Below are 17,110 nucleotides of genomic sequence, written 5' to 3' on the forward strand. Positions count from 1 at the left end.
CAGAGAAGGAATTAGGGATGCACCGAATCCAGGATTCGGTTCGGGATTCGGCCAGGGTTCAGCCTTTTTCAGCAGATTCTGTCAGGCCAACCAAACCCACATTTTAATTTGCATATGCAAATTAGGGGCGGGAGGGAAATTGCATGACTTTTTGTCATAAAACAAGGAAGTAAAAATTTTTCCGCCTTCCCATCCCTTCTAGGGATGCACCGAATCCACTATTTTGGATTCAGCCGAGCCGCCGAATCCTTCGCAAATGATTCTGCCGAATTCGGTTCAGTATTCGGCCGAATCTTTCGCCAAGGATACGGGGGTTTGGCCGAATCCAAAATAGTGGATGCCCTGCGTTATATCCCTAGGGGTAGTTGCATGTTTGCTTTACAATTTCCCCAACAATAAGGAGAGAAAAGCAAACCTAAATTTCCATAAGCCGAGGGAAAAAAAAAAGCTGACTCTAAAAAGATGGATTTTGGGGTTAGACAATAGTGTGGGATACAGAAAGGTTTCCGCAGCCCTAATCCCCTGATGGGGAAGGTGTTTCATGTTGTCGTTGTCTCCAGTAATCAGACACCTTGAGCAGCTCCCCAGGGCACGGTCTCCGTTGTCTGTGAGCTTTGGGGTGGGGAGTTCTCACTGCTCCTGAGTTGTTCAGTTATACTGGAAATTCACTCCCTCTATTCATACGGCACAGGTGTAAGATAAATCCCATCAGCCGCCCCGAGATCTTTTGTACCACTGGGAGGGGGGGGGGCTTTGGATAAAATACCTCTCTGTGGCTTTATGGGAACGGAGCTCTCTAAAGTAGTTCTCTCAACCACCCCGGGGGAAAGGGCTGCTTTTTGCACTGGCTGGAAACCTAACCTGTGTTTCTACTTTTATGCCTACCCATGTCTATAAATATTTGATACAACATAGAGTGCCAGTGACTCCCTGATAATCAGCCAGAAGGAGGTTCCCATAGGATCTAGTAAGTAGAATAATCTCAGACACTTATGAGAGACAGAACAAAAAAAATACCTGCACGTGATCGGTCCAGTTTTCATGCGTCATTGATTTCTGGAAGAAACATTAAAAAGATCATTGATTTCTGGAAGAAACATTAAAAAGATAAATAAAAAGAAAATTCAAAGCAAGTAAAATGTAATGAGAGCCAAAGGCTAAACATAAATATAGCTATAAATACTGTATTTTATCCCACTGGGCTTACTGTACTAGCATAGGGGTTTAGCAGTAAAGATCTATTGTTCACAGCAGTTCCCTATCTTGGACCTTGTTGTGGGTCAGAGGCACTGTACATGCTCAGTGGGTTGCTGATGAGAAGCTTAGGGTTCGTGAGAAATCATCAGAATGCTAGCATTCCTCAAAGCTGATGGTACAGGGATAATTTCTGAGGCAATATCATTACTAATGAACCTTGTATTGTGACAAATAAGTTGTATATTGTGAGTGGGTCCCTTAGCTCAGGTAAGTGAGAGCAGTCCAGATGTATGTGCTGTGTACAAGCAGAAAGGAAGATGGGAAGCTACTGGAGGCATATTCAGAGGCACAGATCTTCCATTCTAAAAGATTTGCAGTTGCCTTAAGCTAGTAATGAAGCCCAGAGTAAAAGGGGCAACATTTCCAGCTTACTTTTGTTCTCATTTAAATCCGTATAGTTGCAGCACTCACAGATTTACAAGCATGGCAATAAATATGAAAAGTCAAAAGGATACTAGAGACATTTCAAGGAGGTGCTGCAAAGAAAAAAAAAATAGCTTCCCCTTTGCCATATTCTATCCACAGAAGAAAGATCTCCACATTATGATTACCCAAATAACGCATAGATATGGTTGATATCAGTTGGTATGACCTGTAACAGAACCACAATGTTCCACCACCAAACTCAAAGCTGGAAAAAGACCCCCCACTTGTTGAATGTCAAACACACACTCACCTCCACAAACCTCTTGTACATGAGATATTTCAGCGTTCCCAAATGCCGCTGGTTTAGCAGGTTGGAACACAGAACTGTCAAGATAACGCAAGGAATAAACCCAATTAATGGCGGAATTACATTTCAGATATACAGGATTGACATGTTATTTTTATTAGCCACTATTTCAATAGCACCCTCATATTTCACAGAGATGATACCTCAGTTCCTGTCCCAGTGGATCTTACAATCTAAGGGCCCAATTACATTTGCACGACTAGGGACAATTTTACATGGAGCCAATCAACCTGCCTCTTATTTATTTGGAGAGTGGGAGGGAAAAATTAAAAAAAAAAAAAAAGTAAAAATGTTATATAATAACCTGGGTCGAGGTTATATCGTTCCAGAAGCTTGAAAGCCAATCGGCTGAGGGTTTTCATGTTCAGTTTGTCCGGTTTGACAGGTGGAAGTCCTTTATACTGTCTGCAAGCAGCAAGGGAGCATGGGAAACAAAGGAATACAGACATTACATAATGAACCCCACTGTTTGTTCCAAGATTTCATTATTTTCTTCCACTTACGATTAAAAGGGACCTAATTTAACCTCCTTTGCCTGCAACATTCTAGGAGACGTCACTTACCTGCTCACTTTGCGGGCATTAAAATTGGAGGCGCTCCAACAATCCAGAATCTGCACGAGTTTGCACTGCAGCTCTCTGTAATTGTGCACATAGGCTTCCACAAGGTTAAATCTCTCCAGGAAGATCAGAGGGGTGCACATCTACAGGAACACAGAAGCATCGCATCAATTCTTCTCTATATTTTGGAACTACTATACCTCTTACGGTTATTGTAATTACGTGTACGAGTGAGGGCTGCCATATTGGTTGCCCCCGAAATTTTTAGTTTGGAGGGTGTAGCTTATTGTGTACCTAGTACATTCCTTCCCTGTATATTAGTATTTACATATGGGAGGGAGGACGGTGATAGTGAGGAGGCATACTATGCTCACACAACAGAATCCCTATTTCATCAGTCTGTTGGCAAGTTGTGATTCTGACTGGCTGCTCCTGATATGCTTTCCAACTCACCTCTTCTAAGTCCAGATCTTGCTGCAAATCTAACCTGGTGGCCATAATCGCTGCCTGCAAGAGAAGAACGATTATTTACAACTGACAGGGACCTTACAGAGAGCATTAGCTGTGCCGGTACCCACTCTGTGAGCCATCTCTCTTTCCCTGGCATGCAAGCTATAGACCAGTCTGGGAAACACATAAAAACAAAAGCCCCAATATAAGTTCATCTAATATGGGACACACATTCCAATGACAGAAAAAGAACAAAGTTCTTGCAATGTTCCCTACAACCAGATTGCGTAATGTTCAAGGGGAACTATGGTGAAAATTTTATATAAGCTTCAGCATACTGAAATGAGAAACTTCTTTAAATACAATCAATGAAATATTCTCCATCGTTTCTGAAATAATCAAGTTTATCTTCACAATTACTCTCTCAGCATCTGTTTCATTCTGTCTTCATTTAGCAGTTGGGTGTCAAATGAATGATCCAATATATCTTATAGGGGGGCTGATTTTTCCCTAGAAAATGTACTGGAGGTCACTCAATGTAAATCACCAGACATCATGTCTCTCTACATGCAGGATTTGTGCAAAAGGCAGTTATTTTGTTAGATTTTGTTTATACTGGAATCAGTTATTTGATGAGCTCTAATACATCTGCTAGAAAAGGGATCACCACTATTAGATATATCTGACACCCAACTGCTGCATGAAGACAAAATGAGGAGAAACAGATGCTGAGAGAGGAATTGTTGATTATTGAAACAATGCAGAATATTTAATTGATTGTATTTAGAAAGTTTCTTATTTCAGTATATTACATTTTCATTTTCAGCAATAGTTCCACTTTCAGTTATGCTTGCTGTATACTGATGTACTGTCCCATCAGTATACAGAAGCTGAGTGTATGGCAGGGGCCATGTTTGCAATAAGATCACCCTACCAGCTATGATTCCATGTGACATGGGGTTCTAGGTTATGCTAAACATGTTCACAGTCTCCCCAAATAGGGGGGGGAACAAGATATGAACAGGCCATTAATTTGCAAGCACCCCTCCCTGAGCTAATGAGAGCGGATAAGGCCCTGAATGCATTTCGTGGGGATGCAGGAGCAGTATGAGGAGGCAGTGAGGCGTGCACAGACAAGTCTTCTGTAGGGGGACAATGGCTTTTTCCTTGGTGGAAGGGCTGTGACAAGAGGTACCATTGTCCTCTCCCCCCACTACTCTGCCTTTTAGAGTGCAGGAGATCCCCATTCAGCCTGCCACAGACACTCTTTCAAATAAAATAAAAAAAAGTCTGAAGTGTAACATAAGACATGCATGAAATACTAGCCGGCCTTCTGCTGCTGCCCCCTTATTCAGAATAGCGGCACACTAGAAGCCGGCCCTCTCAATGCCACCTTTGATTGTTGCTGCTTCTTTTTGAAACAAAGCAAAGAGGAGGAGACTGAAGTAAATTGGGAAAGGGGCCGTTAGCATAGCAGCCATGTTGGCTTTGTAATAATTTTTTCCCCCTAAAAAGAGACATTTGTTGAATCTTCAGAGTGGGGCACAAACAAGTCTGGAGGAATGGAGATTTCACCATCAGCACAGGAGGCGTCATTCTGGTTAGTGGGAAGCAAACAAGCCTCAATCACCTCTTTATATTTGCCGGTGCTGTGCAGGTGGATCACCTGCCCCAGTAAAAAAGCTCTGTCGGCCTCCGCAATCTCGTACATGTCGGTCAGCAGATCCAAAAGCTGTCCTTCTGAGATCAGGCTCAGCACACGGGCTTGCAGCTTCCTCAGCCGTAGGCCAGACTAGATGGAAAGACAAAAATTATGGTTATACAGTAATGAAATGGATGGGTGGAAAAGAGGCTTTAAACAAGCCTCAGATGTGGTTGGTTTAAGACCAAACTCTAGAAAGGCCATTGTAGATACCAGGCCAATCAGATTAGAGTTTATTATCATGGCCAGTTTCTTCCCCCAATCAATGGTCTGCGTCTTACCTGTCGTGCACATGGATTGGCCGTCAGCCACTGATGAAACTCATTGGCAATTAAAACTGCCAGAGAATTGCCTTTCCCCCTCCATGTACTGGTGATCTCCAGCATATCCAACAGCGTGGTCAGGGGGTCCTCCAGTGTTGTCATCAGCTGACGGACCACTTCACGGATCTGTCACCATAACAGATATTATTTTATTATATTATGCATTAAGCCTGGTATATTTTGTAGCTATTAGAAGGTGGAAATATCTCTCACCTGAACGACATCTTTCTTGGCCCAAAGGCTTTGCAGAGTGCTCAGGATTTCGGACAAGCCGTGCTCTGCAAGAGACCAATGACATATACAGGTTATACTAACGCTTGAATGAATTAACATTTCCTTTGTACAGATGTGCATCATGTGATAGAACTTGTTTAGTTGCACAAACATGGCTGCCGGAATGCAAGTCTCCCATCATGCACCATTTCACAGAATCATTTAGAAGTGGTTTACCTTTAAGTTAACTTTTAGTATGTTATAGAATGGCCTATTTTAAATAACTTTTATTTTGGTTTTCTTTATTTATTTTTTCACAATTATTTGCCTTTTTCTTCTGACTCTTTCCAGCTTTCAAATCGGGGTCACTGACCCCATCTAAAAACAAATGCTCTGTAAGGCTACAAATGTATTGTTATTGTTACTTTTTATTCCTCATCTTTCTATTCAGGCCTCTCCTTTTCATATTCCAGTCTCTTATTAAAATCAATGTATGGTTGCTAGGGGAATTTGGACCCTAGCAACCAGTTTGCTGAAACTGCAAACTGGAGAGCTGCTGAACAAAAAGCCAAACAGAAGTCAAAAACCACAAATAATAAAAAATTAAACCCAATTGCAAACGGTCTCAGAATATCCCTCTCTACTACATACTAAGGGGCAGATTTATCAAGCGAATTTTGAGTTCATGGGAACAGCACCGTCACATGGAATTTCCTTTATGGGTCTGGAAATGACGTTATTTCTGGAGAACTGTCTGAAACTAACTGAACTGAAAAAAGTGTTGGAAGGTGAACAACCCTTTTAATGTCCCAAATCCTTCCTTACTGCCTAGTCCAGCGTGGGATACGTGTGCCCCTCATCACATGACGTGCTCCCCTGAATAAAAATGTCTGCGTGCCCTTTGGACATTCCTCAATGCATTGCTCACAAGCAAATTCCATGCATACGAATGGGTAGAGACCCCACACACACCAGACTCCCATTCACTTACCAGTGGGGTTGATCCCTGACATTTCTCACACACGACAGTGTCTCCAATCTAACGTGGCTTCCTGAAGAAAACACAAAAATGTATTATTATTACTGTTTATATGAAGGGCAGGTGCTGGACTTGTACTTGTGGTTGCCCATAGTAGGGCAAGGTAAAGAAAACATGGCGGCTTGTTTTTTTAGCAGCATTTATAAATGGGCCCCTGATACCCACAGTAATGTTTCACCAGTGCCAGAAAAAGCCCCTAATTCAGCCCCTACTGTTGCCTGAGAGTGGAATTCCTGCCGCTAGAAAGGGCACACGGGTGCTGGGTATAGGGCTCCAAAGGGGAAGGGTCAAATAAATACAATGCAGTGAATATCAGCCCTGCAAGTTGCTCTAACAAAGGGGTCCCCAACCTTTTTTTTTACCCGTGAGCCACATAAAAATTTAAAAAGAGTTGGGGAGCAACACAGGCATGCAAAAAGTTCCCCGGGTGCCAAATAAAGGCTGTGATTGTCTATCTGTGGCCCATATGTGGACTGGCAGAGTACAGGAGCTTCTGTTTGGCAGTACAACTGGTTTTTATACAACCAAAACTTGCCTCCAAGCCTGCAATTCAAAAATAAGCTCCTGCTTTGAGGCCGCTGGGAGCAACATCCAAGTAGTTGGGGAGCAACACGTAACTCACGAGCTACTGGTTGGGGATCACTGGTGTAACGCATTGGGATCAGAGCTACACCAGATTCACTAGTATCTGGCACCCCCAGCTGGAGGAACAAAGTATTACAGGGGGGAAGAACATACAGTAGAACCCCCATTTTATGTTTTTCAGGGGACCAGGAAAGAAATATTCGGGAAAAAGTTAAATCAGAGAAATGTGTTAAAGTTACTATAACTGAAAGGATAAAAGCACAGGAGTGAGTTTTACTTTGAGATACAATATTAAAGGTTAAACATGGCAGTGTTAATGTTACACTATGGGGGGCACGTGTCAGTCACATACACAAGCTAAAGCAATAAGTGATTGGTGCAGGACTGTATATACATTGTAATTGACCATTTACAGGCAAAATATACCTCTGATTAGTATATTAAACCTCTTTATTTCACAAATAATAACATTCATAGAGGGGAAAAATGCAGTTTTTGGGAACATCAGGACAACATTTTGATGTCAAATCCAAAAAAATCAGGGACATGCATTATAAATTGGTGGGACCACAAAAAAAAATGTAAAATGTGTGACTTTCGAGGTTACACTGTATAAGCTTCCAAGCATTTGATTGAATGATGATTAAAGATATAGTTATTACATGTACAGCGCAGACATATTGTGCAGCGTAGTACATAGGAACTGCAGGAAGTGACAGTAAATAACACGTAACGCGTGACTCCGGGATTCAGGTAATGAGGGTCTTGCACGCAAGGCTTACAATCTAAGGGTGGGGGTGATCGTATAGCACAATGGGAAACAGGGGTGCCACAGAAATGAGTCCGGGGAGGCAGTCACCCTTCTCAGGGGCAATTATCAGTCAGATGAACTGTGGGGGAGCACAGGAGAGTTTGCGTAAGGATCCCCACTACACCAAACTACCTACGAGGCCTATGAAATAAGTGAGGTGGGCCAGTGGGGGGCAGGAGAAGGGTACATGCCTTAAAGCTGGCCATAGAATTCGAGGATTCGTGTGATTTTCGGAACGTGTGTGGAGAGTCCCGACATTTTTGGTCCGGCGGAGATCGTTTGGTCGATGGGACTGGTTAGAAGATTTCCGTCGGCTGCTGATAATATCTCTGCGTGTATTGTCGATCTTACGATATCAGTGGGAGACTGTCACTAGCTTTGTCGGACATAACTTTCGTACAATTACTGTCAGGGGCAGAACATCGGCTCATCTGTTATTTAACTACTTTATTTGATCTGAATGTATGGGGATTCAGCAGCTAACGGCCGGGGATGCTGGGATGTGTAGTTCAGCTGCCTGTTTTGGTTTCAGAGTTACAGGAGGAGTCTGCATGTGCTCATTATCGGGGTATTTCCAGACTCCCAATCTCCCCCCAGACCAGTCTGTAACATGTGCAGCCAACTGTAAGGCTCAGCTTCCAATAGGTTCCTGGAACAGCCAATGGCACAAGGCCAAATGGTCCCCAGGGACACCAGGAGTTGGGGAGGGGGGTGAGACCGAAACCTTTGTTTCTCTTGGCTGCAGTTTATTTACAAACTCAAACAATATTTTCAATTGGCCGGACTTTCAACAGACTTAAAGTCTCAGAGCTTAAGTAAAGGGGAACTAAACCTTATTTATCCAAACTGGACAAATTAGATCCTCTCTAACCCTAATAGTAACAGGCACATGCCTAGCTGTGGGGGTAATAATGAAATACAAACAGGAGCCCACCCCGGCGGCCGGCTCTCAACAAACAATAAGGCCTGACATCTTGACACTTCACATTAGAAAAAGTTTTAAGGATCGAGGAAGGAAATCTAGAATTTAAACAGAAATTTGTATGGTTTGTGTACACACACACTGGTGGCCCTTGGCCCCTGGTGTTCTCCAGTAGAGTGGCCCTTGGCCCCTGGTGTTCTCCAGTAGAGTGGCCCTTGGCCCCTGTTACCGTAGGGTGGCCCTTGGCCCCTGGTGTTACCGTAGGGTGGCCCTTGGCCCCTGGTGTTACCGTAGGGTGGCCCTTGGCCCCTGGTGTTACCGTAGGGTGGCCCTTGGCCCCTGGTGTTACCGTAGGGTGGCCCTTGGCCCCTGGTGTTACCGTAGGGTGGCCCTTGGCCCCTGGTGTTACCGTAGGGTGCCCCTTGGCCCCTGGTGTTACCGTAGGGTGGCCCTTGGCCCCTGGTGTTACCGTAGGGTGGCCCTTGGCCCCTGGTGTTACCGTAGGGTGGCCCTTGGCCCCTGGTGTTACCGTAGGGTGGCCCTTGGCCCCTGGTGTTACCGTAGGGTGGCCCTTGGCCCCTGGTGTTACCGTAGGGTGGCCCTTGGCCCCTGGTGTTACCGTAGGGTGGCCCTTGGCCCCTGGTGTTACCGTAGGGTGGCCCTTGGCCCCTGGTGTTACCGTAGGGTGGCCCTTGGCCCCTGGTGTTACTGTAGCGTGGCCTGTGGGGTTCCTGTTGGGTGGCCCATGGCCCCTGGTGTTTTCCTGTAGGGTGGCCCCTGGCATTCCCTAGGGTGGCCCATGAACCTGCTTTATTTAAAACTGATCTCAAGTCACCTGATGTGTTTGGTGGGATGCAGCACGTAGATACATGCAAGGCTGGCATTACCAAATCTAAAAACTCGCCCAGGATTTTAAGACAAACACGTTCTTCTCTGAGCAAATAGTTGAAATATTTACACTTTTCAGAAAGCTAGGGTGCGAGTCTCACGTGAACTCCAAGGCTGAATGTTCTCTCCAAGAGGTAATCCGACTCCATAGCCCGGAGCAGCCCTCAGATATAGGAAGTCAGGCCTATAAAGTGCAAGAATTTCCAAGTTGATTGGTCATGGATAGGATGTCAGACCTCCCGATTACAAAGTCACGGTCTCTTGGACATCTATTGCATGTATTCCCTACACACTGCCAGGCCCTGATTAAACTGCATCGGAATTCAACCTTTTAACCCTTTCCGACCTCCATGAAGAAAATGCTTTTATCTACAGGACAACGACGGAAGAATCACAGAACAATGGCCGAAGATTTTCTTACTCCGCTTGTTTTGTTCTTAATCTGCTTTTCCATAGAAAACAATTGGGAGAATTCGGAGCATCTACAACAGTAATCCCCATGTTGCTCCCAGTGGCCTCAAAGGCAAGTTCTAGTTACATAAATACCATGTGCATTGCAAAACAGAGCCTCCTGTAGGCTGCAAGTCCTCATAGGGGCTACCATAGCCAATCACAGTCCATATTTGGCACCCCAGGAACTTTTTGCATGCTTTTGGTGCTCCCCAACTTATTTTTACATTTAATGTGGCTCACATTTAATATAATTGGACATATGTATGTCTCACTAAGTTTGAAGGAGCCTAGCTCCACGCCCCCAAGGAGCCTCGCTGCGCGCCCTCATGGACCCTAGCTCCTCGCCCTCATGGACCCTAGCTCCTCGCCCTCAAGGACCCTAGCTCCTCGCCCTCATGGACCCTAGCTCCTCGCCCTCATGGACCCTAGCTCCTCGCCCTCAAGGACCCTAGCTCCTCGCCCTCAAGGACCCTAGCTCCTCGCCCTCAAGGACCCTAGCTCCTCGCCCTCAAGGACCCTAGCTCCTCACACTCAAGGACCCTAGCTCCTCACACTCAAGGACCCTAGTTCCTCACACTCAAGGACCCTAGCTCCTCACCCTCAAGCACCCTAGCTACTAACCCTCAATCACCCTAGCTCCTCACCCTCAATCACCCTAGCTCCTAACCTCGAAGATCTTCAATTCCTCACCCTAAAAAACCCTAACTACTCACCCTGAAGAACCCCCAATACCTCACCCTGAAGAACCCTAACTGGTCACCCTGAAAAAACCCCAATTCCGCGCCCTGAAGAACCCTAAGAGTAAGGTGCAATGTGAAGGAGAAATGGCAGCAGCTGAATGTAGAAATACTGTGTGTAGATGTGGGGGTACTAATTGTTAGCTAGTGAATATAAACAGGTACATTTGTACATAGTGATAGATCCAGTTGGGCTTGTATATGCGTACAAATATTACAAAGAACTGCAAGGTGGTGTCTGTGCGTTAATGTGTAAATAACACAGGTAAGAGAAAATTATTTTTGCATTAAGTGGGAATGGCGGGATTAATTTGTGCAAGTTAAAAAAGAAAAGGGGATCCAGTGACCGTGATTGTGAACAGGGTAAAATAAAACCATCTGCACTGGAAGCTCAAGCCAAACAGCTTCCTCCAGCTTGCAAACTTGCTGCTCCCTGGGGCAATCCTATGTTTCACTTAACCCAATCCTGCCCCCTTTCAGCCGCCACCATCCTAAAAGTCAGGAGAAAGCTTTGGTGAGTTGTCGTGGGCAGACATCTCACCTTACTATACTCACTATCCCACAGTTCCAGCCATTTCCGCTGCTCCATCTCATCTTACTATACTCACACTATCCCCCGGCTTCCAACGGCTGATCTGCTGAGCCACTCAAATCGTGGGGTCCTGCAAGTCACCAAGGCTCCCACCTAAAGCAGGGTGACCAGATCTCACTCAAGAGTCAGCAAAGTGAGGCTCTCAAAGCCCCTGGAGATTTGGGGGGTCCAATGAGCAGCACAGGGTTCAAAGGCCAGGACTTGGCTTTCATGGTACCATGGTTTGGGTTTTAATTATTTTTGGGGTAAAATTGGCCTACAGGCTGCCAGATATATGAGGGTGAGGAGCTAGGGTCTTTCAGGGTGAGGAGCTAGGGTCCTTCAAGGATGTTCTTAGTGAGGCTTATATCTGTCCTTCCAATTAAATATAAAGCTATTTTTGCTTCCTGACCCAGATATGGGACTGTATTAGTAAACTACAGCAGTACCTTCCACCAAAATATGTATTAATTTGGGGAACATGCCATTAGTAACCTTCAACCCAACATCTTGTTATTTGATGGGATTAATGTAGGTGCATATTAGTCATAGCACACAGCCGGATTACCGATTATGTAGGGATTAATGGGTATAACATTGCAGCATTGTGTAGAAAAGGTGGCCCCAGGGCAGAAACCACCCCAAATCCCTTCCTTTTCTGAAGAGGACATTGATCGGCACGCATAGCATTTCAGAGCAAGAGCTGCGAATCAGATGTCAGAGGTTGCCTTTAATTTCCTAACATCCAGCACATGCCCAACACGCAGCTTTCCAGATGCAGCACAAATACAATTCCCAGCACCAATAATGTGGCCTTCATTGGTATCACTGCATCCAGTGGGGTGCACAGTGGGTGGGAGGAAGGCAACAAGCAGGGATTAAAGCAGTCTGATTGGCCAGTTTGTGTTAGAGCTGATAGGGATTGAAAAATATTGGTTTAGTACGTGAGCTTGAGAAGTCTACAGACCGGAGGGTAACAATCTCACAGTCAACTGAGTAGGAGGGTTCCCCATAAACAGAACACAGTGGGGGGGTCCATACGATCCATCTGCTTAGCACCCCACCAACAGAAACACACACATACAGGATTATATAAGGCAAACTCTAGAAGGGAGAAGCCAAGTGTCTTTTATATTTCTATACTATACCAACTTTGGCTTTGCTTGCCCTTTAATAAGGATGGGGATACTTGGCAGAGAGAGGTAAGAATTGCAGAATATGAAGTAGAATACGAGACACGCTATTACCTGAAACCAGATACAGTTTGTGCATAACCTGGGGCCCAGCCTGGGACCGAGCGATAAAAAACCAACTAAATATGCGAGAAATGAATGGAAATTCCATGCGACTCCTGAGGGGCGAAAGGGAAAGGAGCGCCTGCTGGAAGAGTCAACATTCTTCAGCCGAAAAAGAAAAAAAAAAATCGCAATTGGCAAATTGTTCAATTATTTAAACAAACAGAGAAGAAAGAAAAAGGAGAGGGGCCTTGGGAGTTTGCGGGGAGTTGTTATGCTTTTTTTCGATTTTAAACGTCCCAGCATAGGCTTTGCCAGATTCCCAGCGCCGCTCCAACTTTCACTTGAAACCAGAAAATCTCTCCCTGTCTTGGCTTGATTTGCCATGACAGGAATTTGAAAGCAAATCTGCAGAAATCCTCATGTTTTTTAAAGGAGACAAGGTTGGGGGGGGGGGGTTGGGGTGGTCTCAGGTTCCCGGGTCGGGGGTCAGAGAATCGGCTATGGGGTCCAGGCTTCCTAACTGATTTCAAGGCTTCTAGGCGTACATATTACCCACTTGTATTTTATGGCACTTGTAAAAATAACTGCAAATTACCATTAACATTAGTGATATCATTAAAGGGGATATAAACCTAAACAATGCTGCCTAATGAAACAATTCAGCAGGAACAGTCCCCTAAGTTTGTTCATAGTCTGTACAGAGAGATCCCATAAAACTATGGCAGCATAGGTATTCCCTGTACTAAGCACAATTCAGCAGGAACAGTCCCTAAGTTTGCTCATAGTCTGTACAGAGAGATCCCATAAAACTATGGCACATAGGTATTCCCTGTACTAAGCACAATTCAGCAGGAACAGTCCCCTAAGTTTGCTCATAGTCTGTACTGAGAGATCCCATAAAACTATGGCAGCATAGGTATTCCCTGTACTAAGCACAATTCAGCAGGAACAGTCCCCTAAGTTTGCTCATAGTCTGTACAGAGAGATCCCATAAAACTATGGTACATAGGTATTCCCTGTACTAAGCACAATTCAGCAGGAACAGTCCCCTAAGTTTGCTCATAGTCTGGACAGAGAGATCCCATAAAACTATGGCAGCATAGGTATTCCCTGTACTAAGCACAATTCAGCAGGAACAGTCCCCTAAGTTTGCTCATAGTCTGTACAGAGAGATCCCATAAAACTATGACAGCATAGGTATCCCCTGTACTAAGCACAATTCAGCAGGAACAGTCCCCTAAGTTTGCTCATAGTCTGTACAGAGAGATCCCATAAAACTATGGTACATAGGTATTCCCCTGTACTAAGCACAATTCAGCAGGAACAGTCCCTAAGTTTGCTCATAGTCTGTACAGAGAGATCCCATAAAACTATGGCAGCATAGGTATTCCCCTGTACTAAGCACAATTCAGCAGGAACAGTCCCCTAAGTTTACTCATAGTCTGTACAGAGAGATCCCATAAAACTATGGCAGCATAGGTATTCCCCTGTACTAAGCACAAGTCAGCAGGAACAGTCCCTAAGTTTGCTCATAGTCTGTACAGAGAGATCCCATAAAACTATGGCAGCATAGGTATTCCCCTGTACTAAGCACAATTCAGCAGGAACAGTCCCCTAAGTTTACTCATAGTCTGTACAGAGAGATCCCATAAAACTATGGCAGCATAGGTATTCCCCTGTACTAAGCACAATTCAGCAGGAACAGTCCCCTAAGTTTACTCATAGTCTGTACAGAGAGATCCCATAAAACTATGGCAGCATAGGTATTCCCCTGTACTAAGCACAATTCAGTAGGAACAGTCCCTAAGTTTGCTCATAGTCTGTACAGAGAGATCCCATAAAACTATGGCAGCATAGGTATTCCCCTGTACTAAGCACAATTCAGTAGGAACAGTCCCTAAGTTTGCTCATAGTCTGTACAGAGAGATCCCATAAAACTATGGCAGCATAGGTATTCCCTGTACTAAGCACAATTCAGCAGGAACAGTCCCTAAGTTTGCTCATAGTCTGTACAGAGAGATCCCATAAAACTATGGCAGCATAGGTATTCCCTGTACTAAGCACAATTCAGCAGGAACAGTCCCCTAAGTTTGCTCATAGTCTGTACAGAGAGATCCCATAAAACTATGGCAGCATAGGTATTCCCTGTACTAAGCACAATTCAGCAGGAACAGTCCCTAAGTTTGCTCATAGTCTGTACAGAGAGATCCCATAAAACTATGGCAGCATAGGTATTCCCCTGTACTAAGCACAATTCAGTAGGAACAGTCCCTATGTTTGCTCATAGTCTGTACAGAGAGATCCCATAAAACTATGGCAGCATAGGTATTCCCCTGTACTAAGCACAATTCAGCAGGAACAGTCCCCTAAGTTTGCTCATAGTCTGTACAGAGAGATCCCATAAAACTATGGCAGCATAGGTATTCCCTGTACTAAGCACAATTCAGCAGGAACAGTCCCTAAGTTTGCTCATAGTCTGTACAGAGAGATCCCATAAAACTATGGCAGCATAGGTATTCCCCTGTACTAAGCACAATTCAGTAGGAACAGTCCCTATGTTTGCTCATAGTCTGTACAGAGAGATCCCATAAAACTATGGCAGCATAGGTATTCCCTGTACTAAGCACAATTCAGCAGGAACAGTCCCTAAGTTTGCTCATAGTCTGTACAGAGAGATCCCATAAAACTATGGCAGCATAGGTATTCCCCTGTACTAAGCACAATTCAGTAGGAACAGTCCCTATGTTTGCTCATAGTCTGTACAGAGAGATCCCATAAAACTATGGCAGCATAGGTATTCCCTGTACTAAGCACAATTCAGCAGGAACAGTCCCTAAGTTTGCTCATAGTCTGTACAGAGAGATCCCATAAAACTATGGCAGCATAGGTATTCCCCTGTACTAAGCACAATTCAGCAGGAACAGTCCCTAAGTTTGCTCATAGTCTGTACAGAGAGATCACATAAAACTATGGCAGCATAGGTATTCCCCTGTACTAAGCACAATTCAGCAGGAACAGTCCCTAAGTTTGCTCATTGTCTGTACAGAGAGATACCATAAAACTATGGCAGCATAGGTATTCCCTGTACTAAGCACAATTCAGCAGGAACAGTCCCTATGTTTGCTCATAGTCTGTACAGAGAGATCTCATAAAACTATGGCAGCATAGGTATTCCCCTGTACTAAGCACAATTCAGCAGGAACAGTCCCCTAAGTTTACTCATAGTCTGTACAGAGAGATCCCATAAAACTATGGCAGCATAGGTATTCCCCTGTACTAAGCACAATTCAGCAGGAACAGTCCCCTAAGTTTACTCATAGTCTGTACAGAGAGATCCCATAAAACTATGGCAGCATAGGTATTCCCCTGTACTAAGCACAATTCAGTAGGAACAGTCCCTAAGTTTGCTCATAGTCTGTACAGAGAGATCCCATAAAACTATGGCAGCATAGGTATTCCCCTGTACTAAGCACAATTCAGTAGGAACAGTCCCTAAGTTTGCTCATAGTCTGTACAGAGAGATCCCATAAAACTATGGCAGCATAGGTATTCCCTGTACTAAGCACAATTCAGCAGGAACAGTCCCTAAATTTGCTCATAGTCTGTACAGAGAGATCCCATAAAACTATGGCAGCATAGGTATTCCCTGTACTAAGCACAATTCAGCAGGAACAGTCCCCTAAGTTTGCTCATAGTCTGTACAGAGAGATCCCATAAAACTATGGCAGCATAGGTATTCCCTGTACTAAGCACAATTCAGCAGGAACAGTCCCTAAGTTTGCTCATAGTCTGTACAGAGAGATCCCATAAAACTATGGCAGCATAGGTATTCCCCTGTACTAAGCACAATTCAGTAGGAACAGTCCCTATGTTTGCTCATAGTCTGTACAGAGAGATCCCATAAAACTATGGCAGCATAGGTATTCCCCTGTACTAAGCACAATTCAGCAGGAACAGTCCCCTAAGTTTGCTCATAGTCTGTACAGAGAGATCCCATAAAACTATGGCAGCATAGGTATTCCCTGTACTAAGCACAATTCAGCAGGAACAGTCCCTAAGTTTGCTCATAGTCTGTACAGAGAGATCCCATAAAACTATGGCAGCATAGGTATTCCCCTGTACTAAGCACAATTCAGTAGGAACAGTCCCTATGTTTGCTCATAGTCTGTACAGAGAGATCCCATAAAACTATGGCAGCATAGGTATTCCCTGTACTAAGCACAATTCAGCAGGAACAGTCCCTAAGTTTGCTCATAGTCTGTACAGAGAGATCCCATAAAACTATGGCAGCATAGGTATTCCCCTGTACTAAGCACAATTCAGTAGGAACAGTCCCTATGTTTGCTCATAGTCTGTACAGAGAGATCCCATAAAACTATGGCAGCATAGGTATTCCCTGTACTAAGCACAATTCAGCAGGAACAGTCCCTAAGTTTGCTCATAGTCTGTACAGAGAGATCCCATAAAACTATGGCAGCATAGGTATTCCCCTGTACTAAGCACAATTCAGCAGGAACAGTCCCTAAGTTTGCTCATAGTCTGTACAGAGAGATCACATAAAACTATGGCAGCATAGGTATTCCCCTGTACTAAGCACAATTCAGCAGGAACAGTCCCTAAGTTTGCTC

The 17,110-nt window shown here is 44.5% G+C and overlaps 1 protein-coding gene across 2 annotated transcripts in view; it reads right to left on the minus strand.

The window, feature by feature from the left end:
• The window catches only part of exd3.L (exonuclease mut-7 homolog), a 96,258-nt gene that overhangs the window by 70,427 nt on the left and 8,721 nt on the right, over positions 1 to 17,110 (minus strand). For both annotated transcript variants that reach the window (XM_018229408.2, XM_018229407.2), the window contains exons 3-11: positions 6,230 to 6,290; positions 5,239 to 5,303; positions 4,984 to 5,151; positions 4,631 to 4,792; positions 3,004 to 3,057; positions 2,554 to 2,693; positions 2,295 to 2,395; positions 1,934 to 2,007; positions 1,018 to 1,056 (exon numbers count right to left, since the gene is read on the minus strand). In XM_018229408.2, coding sequence (XP_018084897.1) covers positions 1,018 to 1,056; positions 1,934 to 2,007; positions 2,295 to 2,395; positions 2,554 to 2,693; positions 3,004 to 3,057; positions 4,631 to 4,792; positions 4,984 to 5,151; positions 5,239 to 5,303; positions 6,230 to 6,251 — 825 coding nt within the window. In that variant the 5' untranslated portion in view covers positions 6,252 to 6,290. The remainder of the gene's footprint in view (positions 1 to 1,017; positions 1,057 to 1,933; positions 2,008 to 2,294; positions 2,396 to 2,553; positions 2,694 to 3,003; positions 3,058 to 4,630; positions 4,793 to 4,983; positions 5,152 to 5,238; positions 5,304 to 6,229; positions 6,291 to 17,110) is intronic.

Source organism: Xenopus laevis, chromosome 8L, assembly GCF_017654675.1.
Source record: "Xenopus laevis strain J_2021 chromosome 8L, Xenopus_laevis_v10.1, whole genome shotgun sequence".
NCBI classification, from domain to species: Eukaryota; Metazoa; Chordata; class Amphibia; order Anura; family Pipidae; genus Xenopus; species Xenopus laevis.